This window comes from Mustela putorius, unplaced genomic scaffold (assembly GCF_011764305.1).
Source record: "Mustela putorius furo isolate JIRA1106 unplaced genomic scaffold, ASM1176430v1.1 tig00000129_pilon_pilon_pilon, whole genome shotgun sequence".
Classification (NCBI taxonomy): domain Eukaryota; kingdom Metazoa; phylum Chordata; class Mammalia; order Carnivora; family Mustelidae; genus Mustela; species Mustela putorius.
The window spans coordinates 51,475,828-51,498,795 of NW_025421290.1; the positions used below are offsets into that span (position 1 = coordinate 51,475,828).

A 22,968-nucleotide genomic window follows, 5' to 3' on the forward strand; every position below is an offset into this window, starting at 1 on the left:
CACGTAGTACCAACTTGAACTTGAGTGAAGGACTTTACAACTCGGCTCAAAGTCCTGCAACAGTAGTTTCATCTTGAGAAGAGGAGTACGTTCTGGAGACAAGATGGTGGTGACGGTTGCTCAACACTGTCAATACACTTAATGCCACAGAACTGCATGCTTAAACATGGCTAAATTGGTAAATTTTATGTTATTATATTTTACCACAATTTTTAAAAACCCACAACAGTTTCATATCTTTCTTAGGATCAAGTTCAAACTCTTATGCAGGTCACACATGGCCCTCTGAATCTGACCTGTACCCACCTTTCTAGCCTCCCTCATTTCAACTGGCCTCATTCTCCAGGCCATCTCCCCCAACACATCACGCAGACTCAGATCTCAATGACTTGCACGCGTTCAACTCTCTACCTAAAGCCTTTCCCCATCATCTCTACCCCTCTCCCTCATCCTGGAAATTCCATGCAAACATCACCTCCTCTCTGGAAATTCCCCCGACATCCCAAGGTTGGGAGGACTCCTTTTGCTGCTGTGCTCTGCTGTACCCTGTGCTCCATCGCTCTTAACGATTTTTACCTTGTTGGAATGACACTTTTGTTTACATGACTGCTCCCCACTGGGAGCTCAAGGAGAGCAGGCCCATGCCTGGCCCTGGCACAGAACCAGCAATATAAGAACTGCCCTAAATGCCTGTTGAGGCCATTCAGTAAACAAGTACTTACTGAATGCTTGGGGGAGGCCCCATCCCAAGCACTGGGGCTACTGCAGTGGCAAAAGAAAACAAAACCCTGCCTGCATGAAGACATCCCACAAATGCCATAAATAAATGCCAGGGGGACATAAGTACTATAAAGAGAAATAAAGTAAAGGGAGGGGCATTTTATATGGGGTGGCCTGGAAGGTACCCTCTAAGTACAAACCAGAAAGAAGGGAGTAACTTCCAGCTCACTGGTAGAACACGAGTGAACTGAATCGTATCCTGGTTCTAAACTGTGGTCTAGAAAACAGAAGGTGGGGCGCCTGGGTGGCTCAGTGGGTTAAAGCCTCTGCCTTCGGCTCAGGTCATGATCCCAGGGTCCTGGGATCAAGCCCCATATTGAGCTCTCTGCTCGGCGGGGAGCCTGCTTCTTCTAATCTCTCTCTCTGACTACTTGTGATTTCTGTCTGTCAAGTAAATAAATAAAAATCTTAAAAAAAAAATAGAAAACAGAAGGTACTGGAAAGAGAAGGTAAACTTTAATTTCCAAGAAAAGCAAGCCAATCATTCTCTCTGTCCTAGCAACTTGATAGATTTTGCCATTACTACCATGTTCTCTCAGCATGAAGAACATAAGCATTCCACCTTAATGGGATAAAATGCACTTAGGGTCCTTTTCTGACTGAATCCTGCCCACCGTGAAACTTTCTGGTTGCTAGAGAAAACTTAAGAGAACATTTACTGAGTACTTATTCTGTCTGTTAACAGAATGCTCTAAGCATTTGACAATCCTCACAATGGCTTTTTGAAACATCCTGTTATTAGACTCATTTTAAAGAGGAAAATAAGCATGAAGAGGTTAAATAATCTGTCGGAAGTCATGGACTAACAAGTGGCAAAGCCAGAATGTGAAACCTGGGCTCGAGAGTCTGAGATGATAACCACTAGGCTATCTGTTTCACATGTATTTCCTATCACAAAACACTCTTTGTTCCTACTGTCCGGTTTGTTTTCTTGTTAATCTTAAAACTGTCAAATTTTTCTTCATCTTTCTTCACATTTTGCCCAAACCTCATTCCTCATTTCCAGGTCCACCACAAAAATCTCTGTCTATATGTTGATCATTTGTGAGGTTGATTATTACTTACTAATTTTATTTTTCAAGACTGCCATTAGAAATGTAAACATAGCCTAGAGTAGAAAGCAGAATCCAAAGTATCAGTGCAAAGACAGCTCGTACTGCTACACCCAGTGTGCATGCGCATGGGAAGCCTTCCAGGTGCTGAGAGCACAAAGATGGAAGAGGTCAGGCCAGCCCCGGCCCGGGAAGCTCTGGCAGGCCCAGTGGGGACTTAGGGTGGGGCTGACTGACAAGTACAAGGCACGATATGTGTGGTATGCCACAGATGCCAGGCACCGACCTAGAATGCCTAAACCACAGCATTAAAAACCACTTAATATTGGGCAAGTGATTTTTTTTTTTTTAACTGGGCGTGTTTATTTTACCCTAAGATCTAAGAGTGACCTCTTTCTCGGTACAGCAGGCCTCTCAAGCTCCAAACAACCAAAATAAAACTCAATGGTCCCCTTAAGCCCTGAAAACCTATCCCTTCTCAAGTGGCCTTTATCTTAAAGGAAAGACAAGCCTGGCTGCAGAAGCAATAAACCGGTTATCCTCAACACCAGCCGCTGGGCTTCCTTCCTGCCTCTCTCAACCGCACACACTCTCACACACACGCGCGCGCACAAGCAATCACACAGTCCATCAGATCTGTTTTACCTACTGACTGGATCATTCTCTTCTGCAGGTCAAAGCTGGTTTGCACCAACTGGTCTCCTAACCACTCTTCCTGCTTCCTTTTAATTTCCCTTACTCCGCAGTCCACTCTCTGTGGCTTCAGAATTATCCCTCTTTCAAACAAATCTGATCACCCTATTCCACTTTTTATAAATGTTTGATGGTCTTTGATGACCCACAGGATCACATGTGAACCCCACTGTGTCACACACAGCCCTCTTCACACGGGGTCCCATGCTACTCTCCTCATTACATCTTCTTTCATTCAGCAAACTGTCACTGAACGCCAACTGTGCGATCAGTCCCTGGCACAGGCGCTGGTGGTAAGTGGCATAGAAAGAAGACAGCTTCTGCCCTCATGAACCTTACAGTCTAAGACAAGAAGAGACATTAAGCAGTCACAGGAACGAGTGTTTAACACTGCAACTACAGCAAGTACCACAAAGACACATCAGGCAAAGTGTTCTGAAGGAGGCAGTGGTGATGGTTGCACAACCTTATGACGATGCTAAAACCCCCTGAACTGTACAGGTTACAAGGTGAATTTATGGCATATAAATTATAGCTTAAAAGAAGACGATGCGGGGCGCCTGGGTGGCTCAGTGGGTTAAGCCACTGCCTTCGGCTCAGGTCATGATCTCAGGGTCCTGGGATCGAGTCCCACATCGGGCTCTCTGCTCGGCGGGGAGCCTGCTTCCCTCTGTCTCTCTGCCTGCCTCTCCGACTACTTGTGGTTTCTCTCTGTCAAATAAATAAATAAAATCTTAAAAAAAAAAAAAAAAAAAAAAAAAAAAGAAGACGATGCACTGGGTTGCATACCTCTATTGGTATATCTGGCCAATGCAGAGATGGTGAAAACTTCCCAGAAAAAACAAAACTTACCACGAATAACTACCATTCATAGAGCATCTACTACACAACAGGCCCCTTCCACTGCAATAATCAACCTGATCCTCCTGACAACCCTACAAAGTTGCTATTATCCTTGGTTTAAGAACCGAAGGTCCAGGTAACTTTACCCAAGTCAGAGAGCCAAATGGTGATGACAGAATCCACACTTAGGCCAACTGACACCAAGACCCACACTCCTACCTGCTACATTTAGGCAATGCCTACTACTCAGAACTATTTATGATATAAAAAATAAATCACTGTTTCATTTCCTTTGGTAGAAATTTATCATAACTCCTGTCTTTAAAATAGCCTATATGAGGGCTGCCTGGGTGGCTCAGTGGGTTAAGCGTCTGACTCTTGATTTCAGGTCATGATCTCAGGGTCTTGAGATCAAGCCCTGTGTCAGGGCCCTAGCTCAGCAGGGAGTCTGCTTGGGATTCTCTACCCCTTCCCCCGCTCACACTCACTCTTTCTCAAATAAATGTCAAGAATTTTTAAAAAAAGAAGCCTAAATGAATAAACTGTAAAGTCCTACAAGATCCTCAACTCCCCCACCACCATCACCTTTCTGATTTTATCTCTCTCTCTCCCCCTCACACACTCTGCTCCAGCCACCTTTCCTTTCTCCAGTATGCTGGGTATGGTCCTACCACAGGGCCTTTACATCTGCCTGAGCTAGGATGATTACAATCATGACATATATTTTAAATCATGATTCTGGGGGCGCCTGGGTGGCTCAGTGGGTTAAAACCTCTGCCTTCGGCTCAGGTCATGATCCCAGGGTCCTGGGATCAAGCCCCACGTTGGGCTCTCTGCTCGGTGGGGAGCTTGCTTCCTCCTCTCTCTCTCTCTGTCTGCCTCTCTGCCTACTTGTGGTCTCTGTCTGTCAAATAAATTTAAAAAGTAATAATAATAATGCTTAATAAATAAATAAATAAATAAATCGTGATTCTGCCAAAACTTCAGTTAACATTTTCTGTAGCTATACTAACAACAGTACTAGCAAGATCCTGTACTGAACTATACACTAAGATTTTGAATGTCATTAATTTTTTTTTTTAAGATTTTTTATTTGTTCATTTGACAGACAGAGATCACAAGTAGACAGAGAGGCAGGCAGAGAGATAGAGAGGGAAGCAGGCTCCCTGCTGAGCAGAGAGCCCGATGCGGGACTCGATTCCAGGACCCTGGGATCATGACCTGAGCCGAAGGCAGCAGCTCAACCCACTGAGCCACCCAGGCGCCCCTGAATGTCATTAATTTTAAAACAACCTCATTTTCCCAGTCTTTTATTGTTCTACATGTCACCATGCAAAGATTTTTATTTTACAAAATCCAGTAACAGTAGATTTTGCTTACCAGTTAGTAAGAACAATCATACAGCTACATTTGCAGCAAAACAAAACAAAGCAATTAAGCCAAGAAAGTGTCACAATAGAATTTGATTACCACCATTCCTAAGATCATTTCCAGAACCACAGTTTGTAAAATAACTATGGCAACAACACTTCAGGGCACCAAAATACCACCGAATTTTGCTGCATTGCCCATCTGTGCAAACACACACAAAAATACATGTCCACAACCAGTTATATAACTTCAACACAATACCATGATGACAATTTAAGTTCCTGTCATGCTAAAAATCCAAAGTAACTCTTAAGCATATATATCGGCACAGACTATTCAAAGTGGATGCTAAGAACGGAAAATTTACATTTACATTCAAATAAGAATTGTCCCCAAACTCAAGACGATGGAAACTATCACTTTTTTTTTTTTAAGATTTTATTTATTTATTTGAGAGAGAGAGAGATCACAAATAGGCAGAGAGACAGACAGAGAGAGAGATGAGGAGAAGCAGGCTCCCTGCTGAGCAGAGAGCCCAATGCGGGACTCGATCCCAGGCCCCTGGGATCATGACCTGAGCCGAAGGCAGACGCTTAACCCACTGAGCCACCCAGGCGCCCCTGAAACATCACTTTTTATCAATAAGATTTACCTTGGTAACACCAAAGAAAAAAAAATCCCAAATAATCTCATTTAAAATGGGCAAAAGACATGAATAGACATTTCTCCAAAGACAGACAGCCAAGAGACACATGGAAAGATGCTCAGCATCACTTGGCATCAGGAAAATGCCAATCCGAACCACAATGAAATATCACCTCACACTGGTCAGTTGGCTAAAATCAAAAACACAAGAAACAACAAGTCTTGGTGAGGGTGTTAAGAACAGAAACCTTAAACACTGTCGGTAAGAATGTAAACTGGGTAGCCACTCTGGAAAACACTACAGAGTTTTCTCAAAAAATTAAAAATAGGGGCGCCTGGGTGGCTCAGTGGGTTAAGCCTCTGCCTTCGGCTCAGGTCATGATCTCAGGGTCCTGGGATCGAGCCCCACATCGGGCTCTCTGCTCAGCAGGGAGCCTGCTTCCTCCTCTCTCTCTCTCTCTGCCTGCCTCTCTGCCTGCTTGTGATCTCTCTCTGTCAAATAAATAAATAAAATCTTTAAAAAAATTAAAAATAGAACATATGATTAAAAATTCTACTCCTGGATATTTAACCAACGAATTCGAAAACACAAATTTGAAAAGATGCATGCACTCTTATGTTTACTGCAGCATTATCTGCCCATAGCCAAATTATGGAAGCAGCCCAAGTGACCATCAATAGATGAGTGAATAAAGAAGATGCTGTGTGTGTGTCTATATATATATAGACACACACACACCCCCAATGGAATATTACTTAGCCAAAAAAACCCAAAAACAAAAACAAAAAAAGGAATCTTGCCCTTTGCAACAAATGGATGGAGCTAGAGTATATAATGCTAAGTGAAATAAGTCAAAGAAAGACAAATACTAAATGATTTTACTCATATGTAGAATTTAAGACACAAAACAAAAGAACAAAGAAAAAAAGAGACAAATCAAGAAACAGACTCTTAACTCTAGAGAGAACACGCGGATGGTCACCAGAGGCAGGGGTGAGTAAAACGGGGGAAGAAGAGTATACTTATGCGAACACTGAGTAATGTGAGAATTGTTGACTCACTCACTGTACACCCGAAACTAATATAACACCGTATGTTAACTATACCAGAATTTTTTAAAAATTCACCTCAGGATTCTTTTAAATAGTAAGCTCTGTTTGAGCTGAGCATAACAGGAAAAATTTTGCCAAATTCAATTCACTAGCACCCCCCGCGAAGTGCTTGGACTACAACAAACTTCCCTAAGTGACTGGCACGAAGATTAGGAGCAAAGGCTTCGAGTCAGCTTGTTTGTTTTCAAACCTTGCTCTACTGCTTACCAGCTGGAGGACCTTAGCAAGTTTCTCTACCTCTTGAGCCTCAGTTCTCCATAAAAACAGTGATACCGCCACAAAACCTGTGACACAGGGCCTCAGCACCTAATGACAAATACCACAGCTACTCAAGAATCACCAGACTGAGCCGCAGGAAGCAGCCAGAGCTGCCACTTTACGGCTCCACTTTGCACTGCAGCCTTCAGAAGAGTCATCCACAAAGACCATTTTTAAGTTCAATAAAGCTGTAATAATACAAGCTTTTATTTTTTATTTTGTTTAGGTTTTACTTATTTATTTGACAGAGAAAGATCACAAGTAGGCAGAGAGGCAGGCAGAGAGAGAGAGAGCGCAGCAGGCTCCCTGCCAAGCAGAGAGCCCGATGCAGGACTCGATCCCAGGACCCGATCCCAGGACCCTGGGATCATGACCTGAGCCAAAGGCAGCGGCTTAACCCACTGAGCCACCCAGGCGCCCCAATAATACAAGCTTTTAAATATACATCTTTGTATGACCAAGGCTTTGCTTTTCCTTTTATGAATTTCTGGGCAATCTAAAGGCTAGAATTATTTTAAATGACAATATTATGCCTATAATTTTTGATTTAGAGAAACTAGTTTTCTCTCTCTTGCAAAAATAAAATCTTAAAAAAAAAAAAAAAAAAAAAGGGCACCTGGGTGGCTCAGCGGTTTGAGAGCTGCCTTCAGCTCTGGTCATGATCCCAGGGTGCTGGATCCAGTCCGGCATGGGGCTCCCTGCTCAGCCAGGAGTAGGCTTCTCTCTCTGCCCCTCCCCCCAGCTGGTTCTCTCCCTTGGCAAAATAAAAACTTTTAAAAAAATAAAGAAAGAAACTAGAGTTAAAAAGAAAATCTTCTCCAGTCTTCAGGGTTTTGGCTACTGCATTAGGCTACACATTCAAGCCTATCAAGTGACTAAATTATTAATTCACAATAACAGTAAACACCTACGGAGCCCTTATCTGCTCTATGGTACAAAGGCACTTGGGCAGCGAACAAGCTTACTGTCAGGGCTGTCAAAACAAGTGTCCGGTTGCCTCAGCCTCTGATGCAGCCTGATTATTGCCCTTCATGAAAGTATCTGCTACGTCTCATCAACCGCCGGGCCAACCATAAACAGCTGGGAATCACCAAGACCAACTCACTTCACAGGTGAGAAACTGAAGCCCAAACAAATTAAGTCCAGAGGTCACAAGGTTACTAACAAGTGGGGACTAGAACCTGAATCTCCCTACTTCTAATTGTATCGATTACAGGACAGCTGATGGGTTAAGCAAAGACAGACCTATTCTAGTACCTCAGGTATCTTTGTTCACAGCTGGGAAGAAAGCGAATACCCAAAATAATTTTAATGAGAACTAAATGTTAAGTACAAACTCATTTAACCCCTAGCTGAAACAGCTCCCAGGACAGAAAGGAATGGAATCAGCTGGTCACACTACGTGGCGTCCACTGCAGGTAAGAAGTCACTACCAACATGACAGAAACACTACCAACAGAGTGCCTGTCGTATGAACAAAACACACTGTAGGGCGCCTGGGTGGCTCAGTGGGTTAAGCGGCTGCCTTCGGCTCAGGTCATGATCCCAGCGTCCTGGGATCGAGTCCCACGTCGGGCTCCTCGCTCGGCAGGGAGCCTGCGTCTCCCTCTGCCTCTGCCTGCCTCTCTGTCTGCCTGTGCCTGCTCTCTCGCTCTCTGACAAATAAATAAATGAAATCTAAAAAACAACAAACAAACAAACAAAACCACACACTGTAGAACCACTGAACTTCCTTTACTCACGTTCACATTCCTTTGGAAGAGAAGAAAGTACCCTTAGCGCCATTCCCCGGATACATGTTTCGCCTCTGCACAGGAAGTTTTACCAGCTGCGAAGTGCTCTCTCTTTTGAAAAGAGAGTGACCAACTGCTGACCAATGAGCAAGGCAGTTTTCATACTTTCATGGTCTGAATCAGGCTATTTTTATTAATATTCTTATTTCTATCAAAGTTATTAAGGTGCGGCCTAAACGCTTTCAGGTCCGGATCTTAGGGAGGACCCAACGAGTAACCTTTAAACTACAGCCCACTTTCTTCTTGGGAAAACATTGTTAAAATGTCATCCCCTGACAAAAAGGTGAATGACTATGGACATCAGAACGCAAAACTATTTTAATAAGGGAAAATTCCAAAATATAACTTTGTTTAAAAGTAGATAGTCCCAGGGGCACCTGGGTGGCTCAGTCTGTTAAGTGACTGACTCTTGATATCAGGGTCACAAGTTCAAGCCCCACACTGGGCTCCATGCTGGGCATGGAGCCCACTTAAAAGGAAAAAAAAAAAAGTAAATAGTCACAGAACTTCCCATAACAGGCAAATTGAAGTCCTCTACAAAGACTTTATTGTGTCAGATGAAAACGTGGCAGGATACTCCCATTTATTCCCAACAGCCGAGAGACTGGCTGCTACAGTAAACCATCTGATCAATTAAAAGTTACCACAGACAATACACACTAACTGCCAATTTGCAAATAACTAAAAGAAATATAAACCTATGTTGCCCAAGATGGTAGCCACTGACCGCATGTGGCTACTGAGTACTTGAAACATGCTCCTGTAAACTGACGTGTGCTATAAATGTAAAGCTTCATCAGTTTCACACAGGATTTCAATGATTTAGTGTAGAAAAATAAAAAAGTAAAACACCACATTAGTAAATTTCTTCCTGTTGGTTACTTGTTAAAACAACACTTCTGATATAATGACACGACTCAATAAAAGACATGACTAAAATATCATCTTCTTATGTAGTTCCTAGAAAATTTAAAATCACATTTGTGTGGATCCCATTACATTCCTATTAGGAAGTACTGCTCTACACAAAGTCTGCAAAATAGGATCTAACCTTCCTCTGAGGATTCCTCATGATGAGGAACACCAACCATACAGTAAGGAAAAATCTCACTTACATCTTGGATACACAGTTTAAGGCAGGACCAAGAAAGAATGGCATGTCCTTAGAACTGTATTAAATCTACGACCAGCCTCAACTGTGTTAATGGAGGAAGGACTCAATCCTCCAAGTAGAACTTTTTAGGGATCAAGAAGAAATACAGCCCCAAAGTCCACAAAAGAGACCAAGAGAAATACCATGTGTTTCCAGAAGGCATTTTAAAACAAAAGCAGCGCGCTTTCAATAGTTAATCACTTGTCTGTTGTGACGTAGGATTTGATTACTTTGAGTATCATGAAGAAACCCCCCAACTGTAAGCAAACTTCTTAAAAAAGAAACGTGATAAAGCCAGACTGGAAACTAAGGGAGCGCAGCAGAGCTAAGCGTCTGCGTGGACCGTGCGGAGGCGCAAGGCCCTTCCCACCCGGGCATCCGCACGCAAACGCCGCGCGGCGACGAGAGCCATCGCGTCCACAGCCGCCCTTCCCCACGGCCGCGGCCCACGCGCGGCCCCCGGCGCGGCCCCCGGCGCGTGATCTCAGCAGCACGGCTTTCCGGATCCAAGCCTCGGCTGCGCACGTGTACCAGCGAGGTTCGCGTTAGAAACACGACCCGGAGCCGCATCCGCAATGAGGAACACCGCACGGCATCCGTGGACTCTCTGGGACCCGTGACCCTCGCGGATGCTCAGACGCCCTCGGGCGCCGGTTCGTTTTATTCCTGCTGCAGAGCGACTCCGGGCTTGAGACCGTGCCTTGCTCAAGGTCACACGCTAACAAGTCGCAGAAGCGGCGCTCGGCGCCCTCGGCCGCGCCCCGCCCGCCCGCCGCGACGAGACCGCGTCCAAACCCACGGGCCCCGATGGCGAAGAGGGATCTGAGGGTCAAGGCGGTCAGCGCTCCGGGCTCCGTGACACGACGTGCTGGACCGAGTCCGGAAGGGGGGCGACGCTACCCAGACAGGAAACGACTGGAAAGATGGGGGGGGGGTCTAATCTAAACGGCCTTGAGGGCGCGGCGCGCGGGAGCAGCGTCCGGGCAGAAAATGCGGGGGACGGCGCTTTCCGTCCGAGACGTGACTTCGCGCCGAGGAGGTCGCTTCGGGCCGGGGTCTGTCGCCGCGGCTGTACGCGCGTCCGAGGATTTCACTGCGACTGAAGGCGCTCAGGAAAGCGGGGCGTGCGCCGGACGCCGGGTCCCGCTCCCCGCCAGGCCTGGCGTCCGCCTCCCCGCAGCGCGGTCGGAAAGCCGGGAACGCGGCGCGCCCCGCGACCCGGACGGCAGGTGAAGGCAGGGCCCGGCCCACCGCGGCAGAGCGCGTCCTGGAGGACAGGACAAAGGCGGCGCCGCGGCCGACCCCCCTCGCTCCACCTCCGGATCACAGCGACCGCGGCCGCCCCAGCCGCGCGCGAGGGGCTCCCAATGGCCCCCCGCGTCCCTCCGCTCGGTAAATTCCCCAATGCCACAGGACCCCCACCCAGGGAAGCGCTGCGGAGATGCGTGGGGCGCCGGCGTGGGAACGCCGCACGGGGAGTCCACGCCGCCCGCTCCGAACGCGAGCCCAGCGAACGGCAGGCGGGGGCCCGGGGGCGCCGCGACACCCCGAAACCCCGCGGGCGCCAAACGACACCCCGCGTCGGGCCACCCGCCAGGACGGGCTTCCCCTCCGGGCAGCCCCCCGCGTCGGAGGGTCGCGGGAAGGGCCGAGCCGCGGCCGAGGGGGCGCCGGAGGCGGAGGGCCCGTCGCGGTCCTCGCCGCGGCCCCGGCCGCCGACCCCGGCCCTGGGCCCCGGGTCCCCCGCCCGGCCCGCGCTGACAGCCCCGGCGCCGCCCCCACCTGCCCGCCCGGGGGGCGCCGGGGCCGGGCGCGCCCGCCAGGCCACTTCCTTCCCCGCCCGCCCGCCCGGCCGCCCGGCCTCGCGCGAGCCCCGGGGGCGGGGAGCCGCGGGAGGAAGGAGGCTTGGCCGGCCGCCCGCGGAGGAAGCCGCCGCCGCCCGCACCCACCGGCATCATCTCGGCGCGGGTCCGCGGCGCCTCCGGCCGCCTGACAGGACGCTCGGCGCCGCGCCGCGCCCGCCGCTCCGGCCGTTCTCGCAGGCCGCGCGCCCGCCGCCGCGCTCTCGGGCCCTCAGCGGCGAGGCGGCGGCTGCGGCTGCGGCTGCGGCGGGCTGCGGAGCCTGAGCGGCCCTGTCGCGGCCGCCGGCGCGCTGCGTCGCTGTCCCGGGAGCGGCCGCCGCCGCCGCCTCCGCCCGACCGCCTCGCGCCGCCGGCCCTCCGGCTCTCTCCTCAGCCCCCGCAGGCCCCGCCCCCAGCGCGTCGCCCCACACGGGGCCAGCGACCCACTCCGATTGGCTGGGCGGGGGCGGGGGGCGGGCCCGGGGGCGGGGCTTTCCGGCCCCGCCTGCCCAAAGCCGCTCTCGCGGCGGCCAGGTGAGAGCGCGCCCGTGCGCGTCCGCGCTCCCGAGGGCGGGCGCGCTGCGGACGCCTCGCTGCTGCCCCGCCCCGCGTGGAGGCCTGCGGGCTCCGGGCCGCGCGCGACCGAGAGCACGGGTTCTCCGAGACCTCGGGAAAGGGAAAACGGAGGCGGGAAGAGGGCAGGGCCCGGGCGCGGCTCCGCAGGGAGCCACGCCGGGCCTGGACTCGAACCTTGGGCTCCGGACGGCCGCCGGGGGCGGGGCGCATCCCGCGGCGACGGCGCGCGCCCGCGTCTGACCGCGGCCTGACCCCGGGCTCCCCGCGCCGGGCGCGGCTGTAGCCGGGGTCCGGATCGGAGGGGCGTGGCGCGCCCCCAACATCCACGTGACCCGGCCCCGCGGCGCTCGGGGTGGACCCGGGAGCCCGCCCTGCGCTCCGGTCCCCGGGGCCCCGCTCCCGCCGGCTTTCCGGGGCTCGCGCCCGCACTCCATATGCGGCCTTCACGCCCGCGATACCCCCGGCCTCGAACGCCTGTGCCCACCTGTGCCAGCGTCGGTGCTGCTCGAACGACCCGGCTTCGAGCCCAGGCCCCATCTGTAGGGCCCAGGTCTCTTCCTACAGCCTTGTCTCCCCTGACACCTCCTTCTGGCCTGAGCGCCTGAGGGACGGAGACCAGGGCCCCGTGTCCAGCGCCCGGCGCAGGGCATGGCACGCACCGTGTAGCAAAGGTCACAGAAAGGGCAGGTCCCCTTTCTGTGCCCTCCAGGCTGTGCCAATCATTTGAACCCTGGCTGAGACGAGATTGTGCCTGATGCACTCCACGGCCAGCGCCGAAACTTCACGAGCACCCTGAACACGGAGGTCTGCTTACGGCCCAAACACCAAAGGCCATCAACCCCCTTGCGATGGGCCCGGCTGCTTGGAGACGGCAGCAGGTCCCAGGGGCCATCCATCTGTAGCCTGTCCCTTCCTCGGCATCTTCTGAGAGCCCCAAGGCCGATGGGTGAGGCTGCGGGGACAAGGAGGGAGGAGGTCAGGCAGTAAGAGCTGGCCTCTTCATGGGAAGCCACCCCTGGTCCTCAGCGGCCACAGTGGTTGGTATTGAAGAGTGTAGAATTTCCAGTTAGACAAACAGCCTCTGCCACGCCCTCACTGCAGGATCCTAGACAAGCTACATCTTCTCTCTGAATCTCAGTGTACCCATCCCTATAATGGGCCATTACAGAGATAATGGTGGCTGCCTCATGGGATTTGGAGAGGGTCAGACATGAGGTATGAAAAGCTCCTAGCACAGTTTGTGGTACGTGGTAAGTGCTCCATAAATAGTTTCCTGTAGTTACGCTATCATTAGCAAGCTGGCTTATTGTACCTATGTCCCTGGGAGAGGGACCGCCCAGGAAGTTTTAAACTTACACACGTGGGCAGTAATGGCTAGTGACACATCTCTTCTGGGACCAGGGTTTGGAGAGAGAAGAGAAAGCTCTGGGTAGTGGGAGGAAGTCAGGACCTGGATTCTAATCCCAGCTCTGCTTCTCACTCTGTGTGTGGTCCTAGGCAACTGGCACCCCGTCCTCTGAGGCTCCGTTTCTCTTTGTGTAACCAGAGAGGGATGAGCTTCTGTGGTATCCAATGGCTTTCGAGCTCTGCCATGCTAATGTTCATAATCGTGGGGTGGGTGCTCGCCCACTAAGCCAGGTAAGGGGACGGGCTTTGCCAGAGCACTGCGAAAATGTGGCCCCTGCCTGGAGGTAGTCAAAGTGAGCCCAGTCTTCTGAGAAGGAAAGCCTAGCCATTGGGGTCCCACTCTTGCCTGTAGGACCCCTAGGTACAGAGAGCGGCACGTGCCCTGCCCCCATGCCAAGGCCCCATCTATCCTCTGGGCAGGCTGTTTAGTGACCCCATCCCTCAGAGGCTCCCCTCGCAGTGCCCCGGAAGGCTGGGTCTCCTTCTCTCCACCCTGCTGCACCCGCCACGCACCCAGACCAAATGCGTCGATGACTGGCTTCCCTGCTCTGACCTCCAGCCCACATCATCCCCACACGGACATAATTAGGTCATATGTATACACGCCTGCCCTATAAAGCTCTTCTGTCACCCAGACTCAAGTTCACAAGAGGCCCTTCAGGAACCACTCCTGATGGGGGGGGGTGGGTATAGGCTTTAGTGTAATGTAAGAAGATGGGCAGGTTACACAGAGACGCACACAGCATATGTATGAGGGCTGACATTTGCTTGGCAACAACTGAACAAAAAGGGGAGGGCGAGGCGGGGAGGGACGGCGGAACCACACAGGCAAATTCCTGGTAAGTGCTGAATATGGGCGGTGGGCATATGGGGGGGGGTTGTATTTGTCGCTCTACCTGGTATGTTTGAAATACTTCAGAGTAAAAATGATTCAGTGCTCTTTAAAGCAAACACAAAGGCCATTCTGGGAGAAAAGCCGTATAGATTCATATCTGCATGAATGATTTCTTTTTTTTGAGATATTTATTTATTTATTTGATGGAGAGAGACACAGTGAGAGAGGGAACACAAGCAGGGGGAGTGGGAGAGAGAGAAGCAGGCTTCCAGCCCAGCAGGGAGCCCAATGCAGGGCTCAAGCCCAGGACCCTGGGAATATGACCTGAGCGGAAGTCAGATGCTTAACCACTGAGCCCCCCAGGCGCCCCTACATGAAGGATTCTTGAAGTAGAGGCTGTGGGTAGGAATAGGCACTGCACAAACAAGGGACAGAAATCTGAGCGAGACTTTTCACTGTTTTTAAAAAATAGACTTTATTTTTTTTATTTTTTATTTTTTTTAGATTTTATTTATTTATTCGACAGAGAGAGATCACAGTAGGAGAGAGGAAGGGAAGAGATCACAGAGAGAGGAAGGGAAGCAGGCCCTCTGCTGAGCAGAGAGCCCGATGTGGGACTCGATCCCAGGACCCTGAGACCATGACCTGAGCCGAAGGCAGCGGCTTAACCACCTGAGCCACCCAGGCGCCCCAAAATAGACTTTATTTTTAGAACCATTTTAAATTTACAAAAAAATTTCAAAGATAATATAAACAGTTCTCATAGTCTCCCTCGCCTCCCTGTTTTCTGTCTCCTCAGCATCTTGCATGAGGATGGTATGCTGGTTACAACCAGCGGACCTAGGTCAATCCAGCAGGATAGCGGAAGTCCCTACTTCATTCAGATTTCCTTAGTCTTATGCAGTGTCCTTTGTTGTAGGACCCCATCCAAGATACCACATTACCCTTAGTCACCGTGTATCCCTAGGCTCCTCTGGGCTGTGACAGTTTCCCAGAGTTTCCTTGTTTTTTTAATGACCTTGACAGTTTTGAGGAGTGTAAGTTGGGTGTTTTGTAGAATGTTCCTCATTTGAGATTTATCTAATGTTTTTCTTTTTTTTTTTTTAATATTTTATTTATTTATCTGACATGCAAAGATCACAAGGAGGCAGAAAGGCAGACAAGTGGGGGGGAAGCAGGCTCCCTGCCAAGTAGAGAGCCCGATGTGGGACTCTATTCCAGGACCCTGAGATCATGACCTGAGTCGAAGGCAGAGGCTTAACCCACTGAGCCACCCAGGCGCCCTACCTAATGTTTTTCTTATCATTAGACTGAGCTTAGGGGATTCTTGTGAGAAGGCCACATGGGTAAAGTGCCATTTTCACCACATCCTACCAAGGGCACACACTATCAACATGATGCATCACGGTTCACGATCTTGATCTTCTGATCATTATTACTTTTTATGTTGGATTGTGGAACCGGATGAATATACCATGATTCAAAATTAAAACATAGGGCACCTGGGTGGCTCAGTGGGTTAAGCCGCTGCCTTCAGCTCAGGTCATGATCTCAGGGTCCTGGGATCGAGTCCCGCATCGGGCTCTCTGCTCTGTGGGGAGCCTGCTTCCTCCTCTCTCTCTCTCTCTCTCTCTCTCTGCCTGCCTCTCTGCCTACTTGTAATCTCTGTCTGTCAAATAAAATAAATAAAATCTTTTAAAAAATTAAATTAAAATATAAAGATCTTAAGACCTACATGAGTTTGCAGGGGCAGCCAAAATGAAAGATTACAGAATGGAGAGCTTAAACAACAGAAATTTATTTTCTCACCATCCTGGGGGCTGGAAGTCCCAGATCAAGGTGCAGGCAGGGTTGGGTTCTTCGAAGGTCTCTCTCCTTGCAGATGGCCATTCCCTTGCTGGCTCTTTTCTCATTGTGCTTACATCCCTGTTGTCTTTCCCTCTTCCTATAAGGACACCAGTCATATTGGAGTAGAGTTCACCCATATGTCCTCTCTTTAAACTTGAGTTCCTCTGTAAAGGCCCTATCTCCAAATAGTCACATTGGGAGGTTATAGAAGGGTTAGGACTTCGACATATGAATCTTGGGGCAGGGGGTAGGGGCACAATCCAGTCTGTAACAAGACCCCTCAGTAGGGCCACAACCCACTTTTTCAAGTTAACCTCCCATGCCCCAGCACCTCCCAGCAGGGACTGTAGACCCCTGCCACCCCAAACCTTAGCCATTCCCTCCCCCAAGTCCTCGCACATCCGCCTTCCCATGCCTGCAAAAGCGCTCTGTCCATTTCCTCCCAAGTGCTACCTGTTCTTGTCACAATTCAAATCCATCCTCCTCTTCAAGGTTTTCCCAGATCCCTCCAGGAGAGCTCATCTCAACCACCTTCTTCCAGACTGCTCAGTCCCACGTCACCTGTTACAACCTGCCACCTTAGAGCTGGCAACACACCTGTTTGGCCTATGGGTCAGTGCCCTCAGCTAACAGAGGTTGATTGGCTTTCTCCTGGGTGCCAAGCCCTGGTCCAGGCTGTGGGGACAGAAACTTGAGCAAGACAAACACGGTTCCTAAATCCCTGGAGCTTATATTCTCGTCAGGCGAGAAGGTGCTAAGCAAGAACAGAAAGAAAATAACTTCAAACACCGGTTACGTGTATTACAAAACCAGTAAAGTCAGAAAATGTGACTGCTTTTTCCAGAAGAAGGTGACATTTGAGTTGAGACCCAAACACTCAGGAGGTAGCCCTGCAGGGCTCCTCAGGAGGACCAGGTCAAGGAAGCGAAAGAGCAGGCGAGAAGGGCATGGACTTGGGCAACTCTTGGGGCGAGCACTGGGGGCTAAGGGTGGGGCCCGGAGAGTGAACGGAGATGAGGTCCAGTGGGGTTTGTGGGCCAGGAGAGTCTGGATTTTACATTAGTGGTTTTCCAGGGGAGTAGAGGGGCCCGATTTGGGCTTTCCAATGCCCGGTGGCTACCATGGGGAGGGTGGCAAGATTGGAGGAGGGAGACCCCTTAGGAGAACCAAGGTGGAGGTGGCAGATTGGGGAAGGGAACTCCTTTCCGATGTGCTTTGAAGGGGGGTTCTTAGATAGGAAAGAAAGGAGGCCGGATGGCCCCGAAGCTTCGGCCCAGTGCCATTGGTGGGGGGGAGGTGGGGACCAGCCTGCCCCATGCCCACAGAGCTCCATGCACGCCTAGGGAACTGGCACTGGAAAGTCCAGTGCTGGGGTCCTCCTTTGCCACGCCGTCCCTGGGAAAGGCCACGCTTCGGGACCCCTTCCTCTGTCCAGCTGGGGCCACCCCACCTTGCCGTCTACTGAGCCCTCCTCCAACCAGACACTGGGCACGGCCTAGGCCTCTCTCCCGCTGGGCTGGCCAGCCCCGTTTCCCTCTGCACCCGAACCTGAGCCGCTCTCGCTGATTTAGCGGCTGGAGGGCCAGAAGGGGGTTTCCAAAGTGGAAATCACAGCGGCCGCCTCCCCAGTGGCTCCCCGCAGCCCTCAGGGCTCCCCACACCCTGCTAGAATAGTTAAAGCCCCGGGGGCTCGGGAGCTCCTGCTGCCCAGCCTGTCCCGCTTCCCTGCCAGACCCTCGCCCACCTCCCCCGACCCCGGGCCAACCCCTCCCGCTCGCGCTCCGCCCGCGGGCAGCCCGAGGGCTCCCGTCTCGCTCCCGCCCGGGGTGGAGGCGGGGGCGGCGCGGGGAGGCTCGGGCTCCACCCTCCCCGTTCCCGGGGAAACCTGTTTCCACGAGGGTTGGCGGCGAACCAGCCGCGGTTCCGTTTCTCTGGCGGCGCACGAAGTGACACTTCCGTCGTCAAGGCTGGAGGAGGACAGCCCGGCCAGCGGTCTGCGCTTCTCGGGGTTCGCGCGGCCGCGCGGGGTGTGGCGGCCACCGGGCCCCAGCGAGCGGCGGGCAGAGGGGGCGCCCGGCCTGCGGGGGGCCGCGGTCCGCCACCGGGGAACTGCGCCTGCACGCCCGGCCCCGCGCCCCGGCCGCCGCCCCCGCCGGGAGCTGGGGGGCCGCGGGCGGGGTCTCGGGAGCTGGGGAGCGGCGCCCGCGCCCACCCAGGCGAGTGGCCGCCGCCGGGGCCGAGCTGCCGGGTCACCGCCCCGGGGTGCGGGGTGCGGCCCGTGGGGGACACGGCAGTGGCTCGGCACCCGGGAGCCTCCACTCCTCCCTGCGGGGACTGCGCGAGGCAGGTCTCCCGGAAGCCCCGGGAGGGATCGCCACTCGTCCGCGGCCACCCAGGGGGAACCTAAGGTAGCGGGGGCGGAAACCGGAGACCCGCGGTGGCCGCAGGCCGGGCGGCTGCACCCGGCGCGGGGCGCGCTCCTCCCCTCGGCGCTGCCGGCTCCGCCCCGGGCGGGCGGGGCGTCCTCTGAGGGACGGGGCTTCCCCGCGGCTAAGCCAGGTGCGTGTACGCGCGCGCGCACAGGCGTGCATACACACGCGTGCTGACGCGCACACACCCTGGTCCTGGTCTGAGGCCGGTTACACACGCATGCACACACATACACACGTATGCGGACACGCCCGCACGCATGCACACTTGCAGATACAGACACACAAACACACACCCTGATCCTGGTCTGAGGCCAGGTACCTACACACACACACGCATACACATACACACATGTATGTGTGCACACACACTCTCACCCTGGTCCTCGTCTGAGGCCAGGTACACACACACACACACACACACACATCCTTGTCCTGGTCTGAGGCCTAAACCACATCTCCCCCTCCTCCTGGGATCCTCCTGGGGCTCTGATGGGAAGGAGAGGCCTTTGCTGTAGATTCATTGATTTCTGATCTTGAGGCTACCAAGTTGCATTCCCTGCCCGCACCGAGCTTGTTAGAGGTCTTGCCATAAAAGCAGTTTAGTCCCGGGTCTTTTGTTCTTCCCGGAGCATCCCACCCTAGGCGTGCCCTTCCCCCACTCCGCCATAATGGTTTTTTCCGAACGTCTTTCTGCAGGCTGCATCACCTCCTGGCAAGCCGCTACAGGGTGCCCTAAACGGCCCCCACCCCCTCACTGTGCTCTCCTATATTTCAGGTGCTTCCAGTTTCCACCATTATTCATGATGCTGTCACATCAGTCAGGGTCCCGTGGGAAAACAGATGGCTTCCGCAAATTAGGGAAATTCCAGGAGGGTTATTTACAAAGGGGGACTGCTTACAGAAGAGGGAGTAACGGAACCATAGAGAGAGGGCAGGACTCCAGGGCCAGCACAGGGGGACAGTTACCTCCCCCAGGGCTAGAGGGAAGTGGAAATGGAGATCTCCAGCAAAGGAATCCCCAAGAGGAGGCCTGACCTTGAGAGCAAGTGACCTGTCCAAGGCCCCCCACTGGGAAGAGCTGGGGTCTATTCCCTGCCCTCCTACCTAGAGGGTCTGTGGGTCTGTGGATGCAAGCAGTTCATGGTAATGGGCTCCCCAGTCAGGAATCCAAATTTGAAACCCAGTTATCAGTTTAAATCTTGCATTCTGTCACACCTCCCACTATTCTATGAACTTAGAATCCATTTTGCTATAATTCATTGGATATTTTGTAGCTAGAAGTTAACAAAATATGCTTTCACAGAGTACCTGTGAGCTTGGACTGTGAAGCTAGACCACCTGCTACTTAGTTCAGCTGTGTGATTTTGGCCAAGTTACACAATCTTTCTGTGCCTCACTCTGCTCCTCTGTAAAATGGGGATAACAGGGTCTACTGCAAGGATTTCTGCCTGGATTACAGGAAATGATCGCTGTGGCACACAGGAAGGGCAGGCGGGCATTTACTGTCCCCCTGTCCCGGGTTAGACATTGCTGGCAGGCTGGGAGGGTCCCTGATCCCTGCATGAGGCGCCACACTCAGCATCTACTGACACGTGGCCTTAGGAGCTCAAGCATGCCAGCATGACCTTGAAATGCCCACAGCTGAAAGACCGGCCGCATGGCAGTGTCTTCCCTCTCTCACTCGCCCACCTCAGCCTCCTCCACGCAGTCATGAACACAAGCTAGAACAGGGAGATCTGTCCTTTTTGCCAGCAGCGGAGAAGCCAGCCGGCAGTGGGGCTGGCCTTCCCGGCATGTGGAGACAATGTGGCCGGTTACAGTGCTTTGTACTGGGGTGCCCGAGACAGTTATGGACAAGTTCAGGAAACCCCTCCAAGTGAACAGGGACGGCACCAGACAGACCTGCCAGTGCCCCCTGTGGGAAATGCCCACCTGTTATGTTAGCCTGCCTGGCTGAGCAAGGAGGGAGTGTCAGCCGATGGAGGTGTGCCGGATATGTGGAGGTCATGCAGGAGCCTTGCTGGAGAATGATGCTCTTGAAAGATGGGCGTGTCTGGGCCACAACGGAAATCAGTATGTGGCCGTGGGCGAACGTACAGGATACAGTCCCGCACTCCCTTCCCGGCTCCTCCCAAATGGGCTTCTAATGCTCTTTACGTGTAACTTAGTGATCAGAGTCAGAAAGGCCTGATTCAAATTCCAAGTCAAAATCCAAATATACAAAAGTGGGGACAAAATGGGACAAAACACCCAGCTCTCTTTATGTTTAAAATGATAGTTGGGGGCGCCTGGGTGGCTCAGTGGGTTAAGCCTCTGCCTTCGGCTCAGGTCATGATCTCAGGGTCCTGGGATCGAGCCCCACATCGGGCTCTCTGCTCAGCAGGGAGACTGCTTACTCCTCTCTTTCTGCCTGCCTCTCTGCTACTTGTGATCTCTCTGTCAAATAAATAAATAAAATCTTTAAAAAAATGACAGTTGATCCTTGAAGGACGCGGAGGGAAGGGGCACTGACACCCTCATGTGCTTGATAATCTGCATGTGACTTTTGACTCCCCCAAAACAGAACTACTAGCTAACAGTTACTATTGCCCGGAAGCCTTACCAATAACATAAAATGTCAATTAACACATATTTTGTCTGTTGTATGTATTATATACTGTATTCCTACAGTTGAGAAAACACTTAAAGAAAATCCTAAGAGAGGATACGTTAACGGTACTATTCTGTATCTATCAAAAAAAATCCATAGAGGGAACTGCATATTTTAAACCTATATTGTTCAGGGGCGCCTGGGTGGCTCAGTGGGTTAAAGCCTCTGCCTTCGGCTCGGGTCATGATCCTAGGGTGCTGGGATCGAGCCCCGCATTGGGCTGTCTGCTTCGCGGAGAGCCTGCTTCCTCCTCTCTCTCTGCCTACTTCTTGTCTGTCAAATAAATAAATAAATAAATCCTTTTAAAATAAATAAATAAATAAAATGAAGCTTGTATTGTTCAAAGGTCAACTATAATTCTTACTCTTTTTTTTTTTTAAGATTTTATTTATGTTGAGGGAGAGGAAGCAAGGACAAGCAGCAGGGCGGGGCAGAGGCAGAAGGAGAGAGAATGCTCAAGCCGACACCATGCTGAGCACGGAGGCCAACTCGGGGCTTGATCTCACAACCCCAAGATCAAGACCTGAACTGAAATCAAGAGTCAGATGCTTAACCAACTGAGCCACTCAGGCGCCCCTGTAGTTCGTATGCTCATAGAAATAATCCATGGACTTGATTATTTTTTTAAGGTTCAGTTATTTATTTTAGAGAGAGAAAGAGCGAGGACGAATGGTGTGGGGAGGAGCAGAGGGAGAGGGAGAGAATCTCAAGCAGACTCCATGCCGACCACGGAGCCCGATCTGGGACTCTGTCTCAGGAGATTGAGACCACGACCCTGAGACCAGGACCTGACCTAAGCTGGATGCTTAACCTACTGAGCTGCCCAGGTGCCCCTCCATGGTCTCGATTCTTTTTTTTTTTTTTTAAGTTTTTATTTATTTATTTATTTGACAGACAGAGATCACAAGCAGGCAGAGAGGCAGGCAGAGAGAGAGAGGAGGAAGCAAGCTCCCTGCTGAGCAGAGATCCCGATGTAGGACTCGATCCCAGGACCCTGAGATCATGACCTGTGCGGAAGGCAGCGGCTTAACCCACTAAGCCACCCAGGCGCCCCATGGTCTCGATTCCTAACCAGACAAATAGTTTGCAAATACTTCTGAGATAAAACAGCAGGTCCAGGCCCGTCTCTGCCTCATGAGCCCTGAGGGCAATGCCTTCTACTCTCCCACCGTCTGTGTGCATGTGTGGTACCGTCATGTTTGTAAATATAATGCTCAGACAGTTGTTGCTTGACTTTCAGTTCTAGATACTCTTGGTGGGCTCTCTACTCTGATGGATGAGAATTTAGTCATCTTACTCACCTGCTCATGGACAAATTTTCCCAGTATGGTAAAGTTTTGAAGTCATCAGGGGCAAGTATGCCAACAATTGAAAAGAGGGCCTTAGCAGTAATTTCTTTTATTTTTTTAAAGAATTTATTTATTTGAGAGAGAGAAAGAGAACATGAGCGGGGGGAGGGGGGCAGAGGGAGAAGGAGAGGCAGGCTCCCTGCTGAGCAGGGACACCCTCCAACCCCCAATGTGGGGCTCAATCCCAGGATGCTGGGATCATGACCTGAGCTGAAGGCAGACGCTTAACCGACTGAGCCATCCAGGCGCCCCAGTAATTTCTTCGACATCAGCCTTAGTGACATTTTTCTTTCCAGGTATATCTCCCCAGACAAGGAAAATAAAAGCAA

The 22,968-nt window shown here is 51.7% G+C and overlaps 2 protein-coding genes across 2 annotated transcripts in view; both read right to left on the reverse strand.

Moving 5' to 3' along the window:
* Positions 1–11,923, reverse strand: part of PPP1R13B (protein phosphatase 1 regulatory subunit 13B) — a 93,241-nt gene extending 81,318 nt beyond the window's left edge. The window contains exon 1 of the mRNA XM_045074288.1: positions 11,651–11,923. Within this exon, the coding sequence (XP_044930223.1) occupies positions 11,651–11,659 (9 nt within the window). The 5' untranslated portion in view covers positions 11,660–11,923. The remainder of the gene's footprint in view (positions 1–11,650) is intronic.
* Positions 11,924–16,138: 4,215 nt separating this feature from the next.
* LOC123390509 (translation initiation factor IF-2-like) lies at positions 16,139–22,487 on the reverse strand. Its single transcript, XM_045074619.1, has 3 exons — positions 22,482–22,487; positions 18,094–18,611; positions 16,139–16,962 (listed from the first exon to the last, which is right to left on the reverse strand). The coding sequence occupies exons 1-3, from the start codon at positions 22,485–22,487 to the stop codon at positions 16,815–16,817; spliced, it is 672 nt and encodes a 223-aa protein (XP_044930554.1). The 3' UTR covers positions 16,139–16,814.
* Between the last annotated feature and the right edge of the window lie 481 nt (positions 22,488–22,968).

Excerpts from the sequence above, each read along its gene's own strand:
- LOC123390509 (XM_045074619.1), bottom strand. Across the intron at positions 16,963-18,093 it reads GCCAACCCTCGTGGAAACAG|CACCTTCTCGCCTGACGAGA; the intron begins GTTTCCCCGGGA and ends GTTCTTGCTTAG.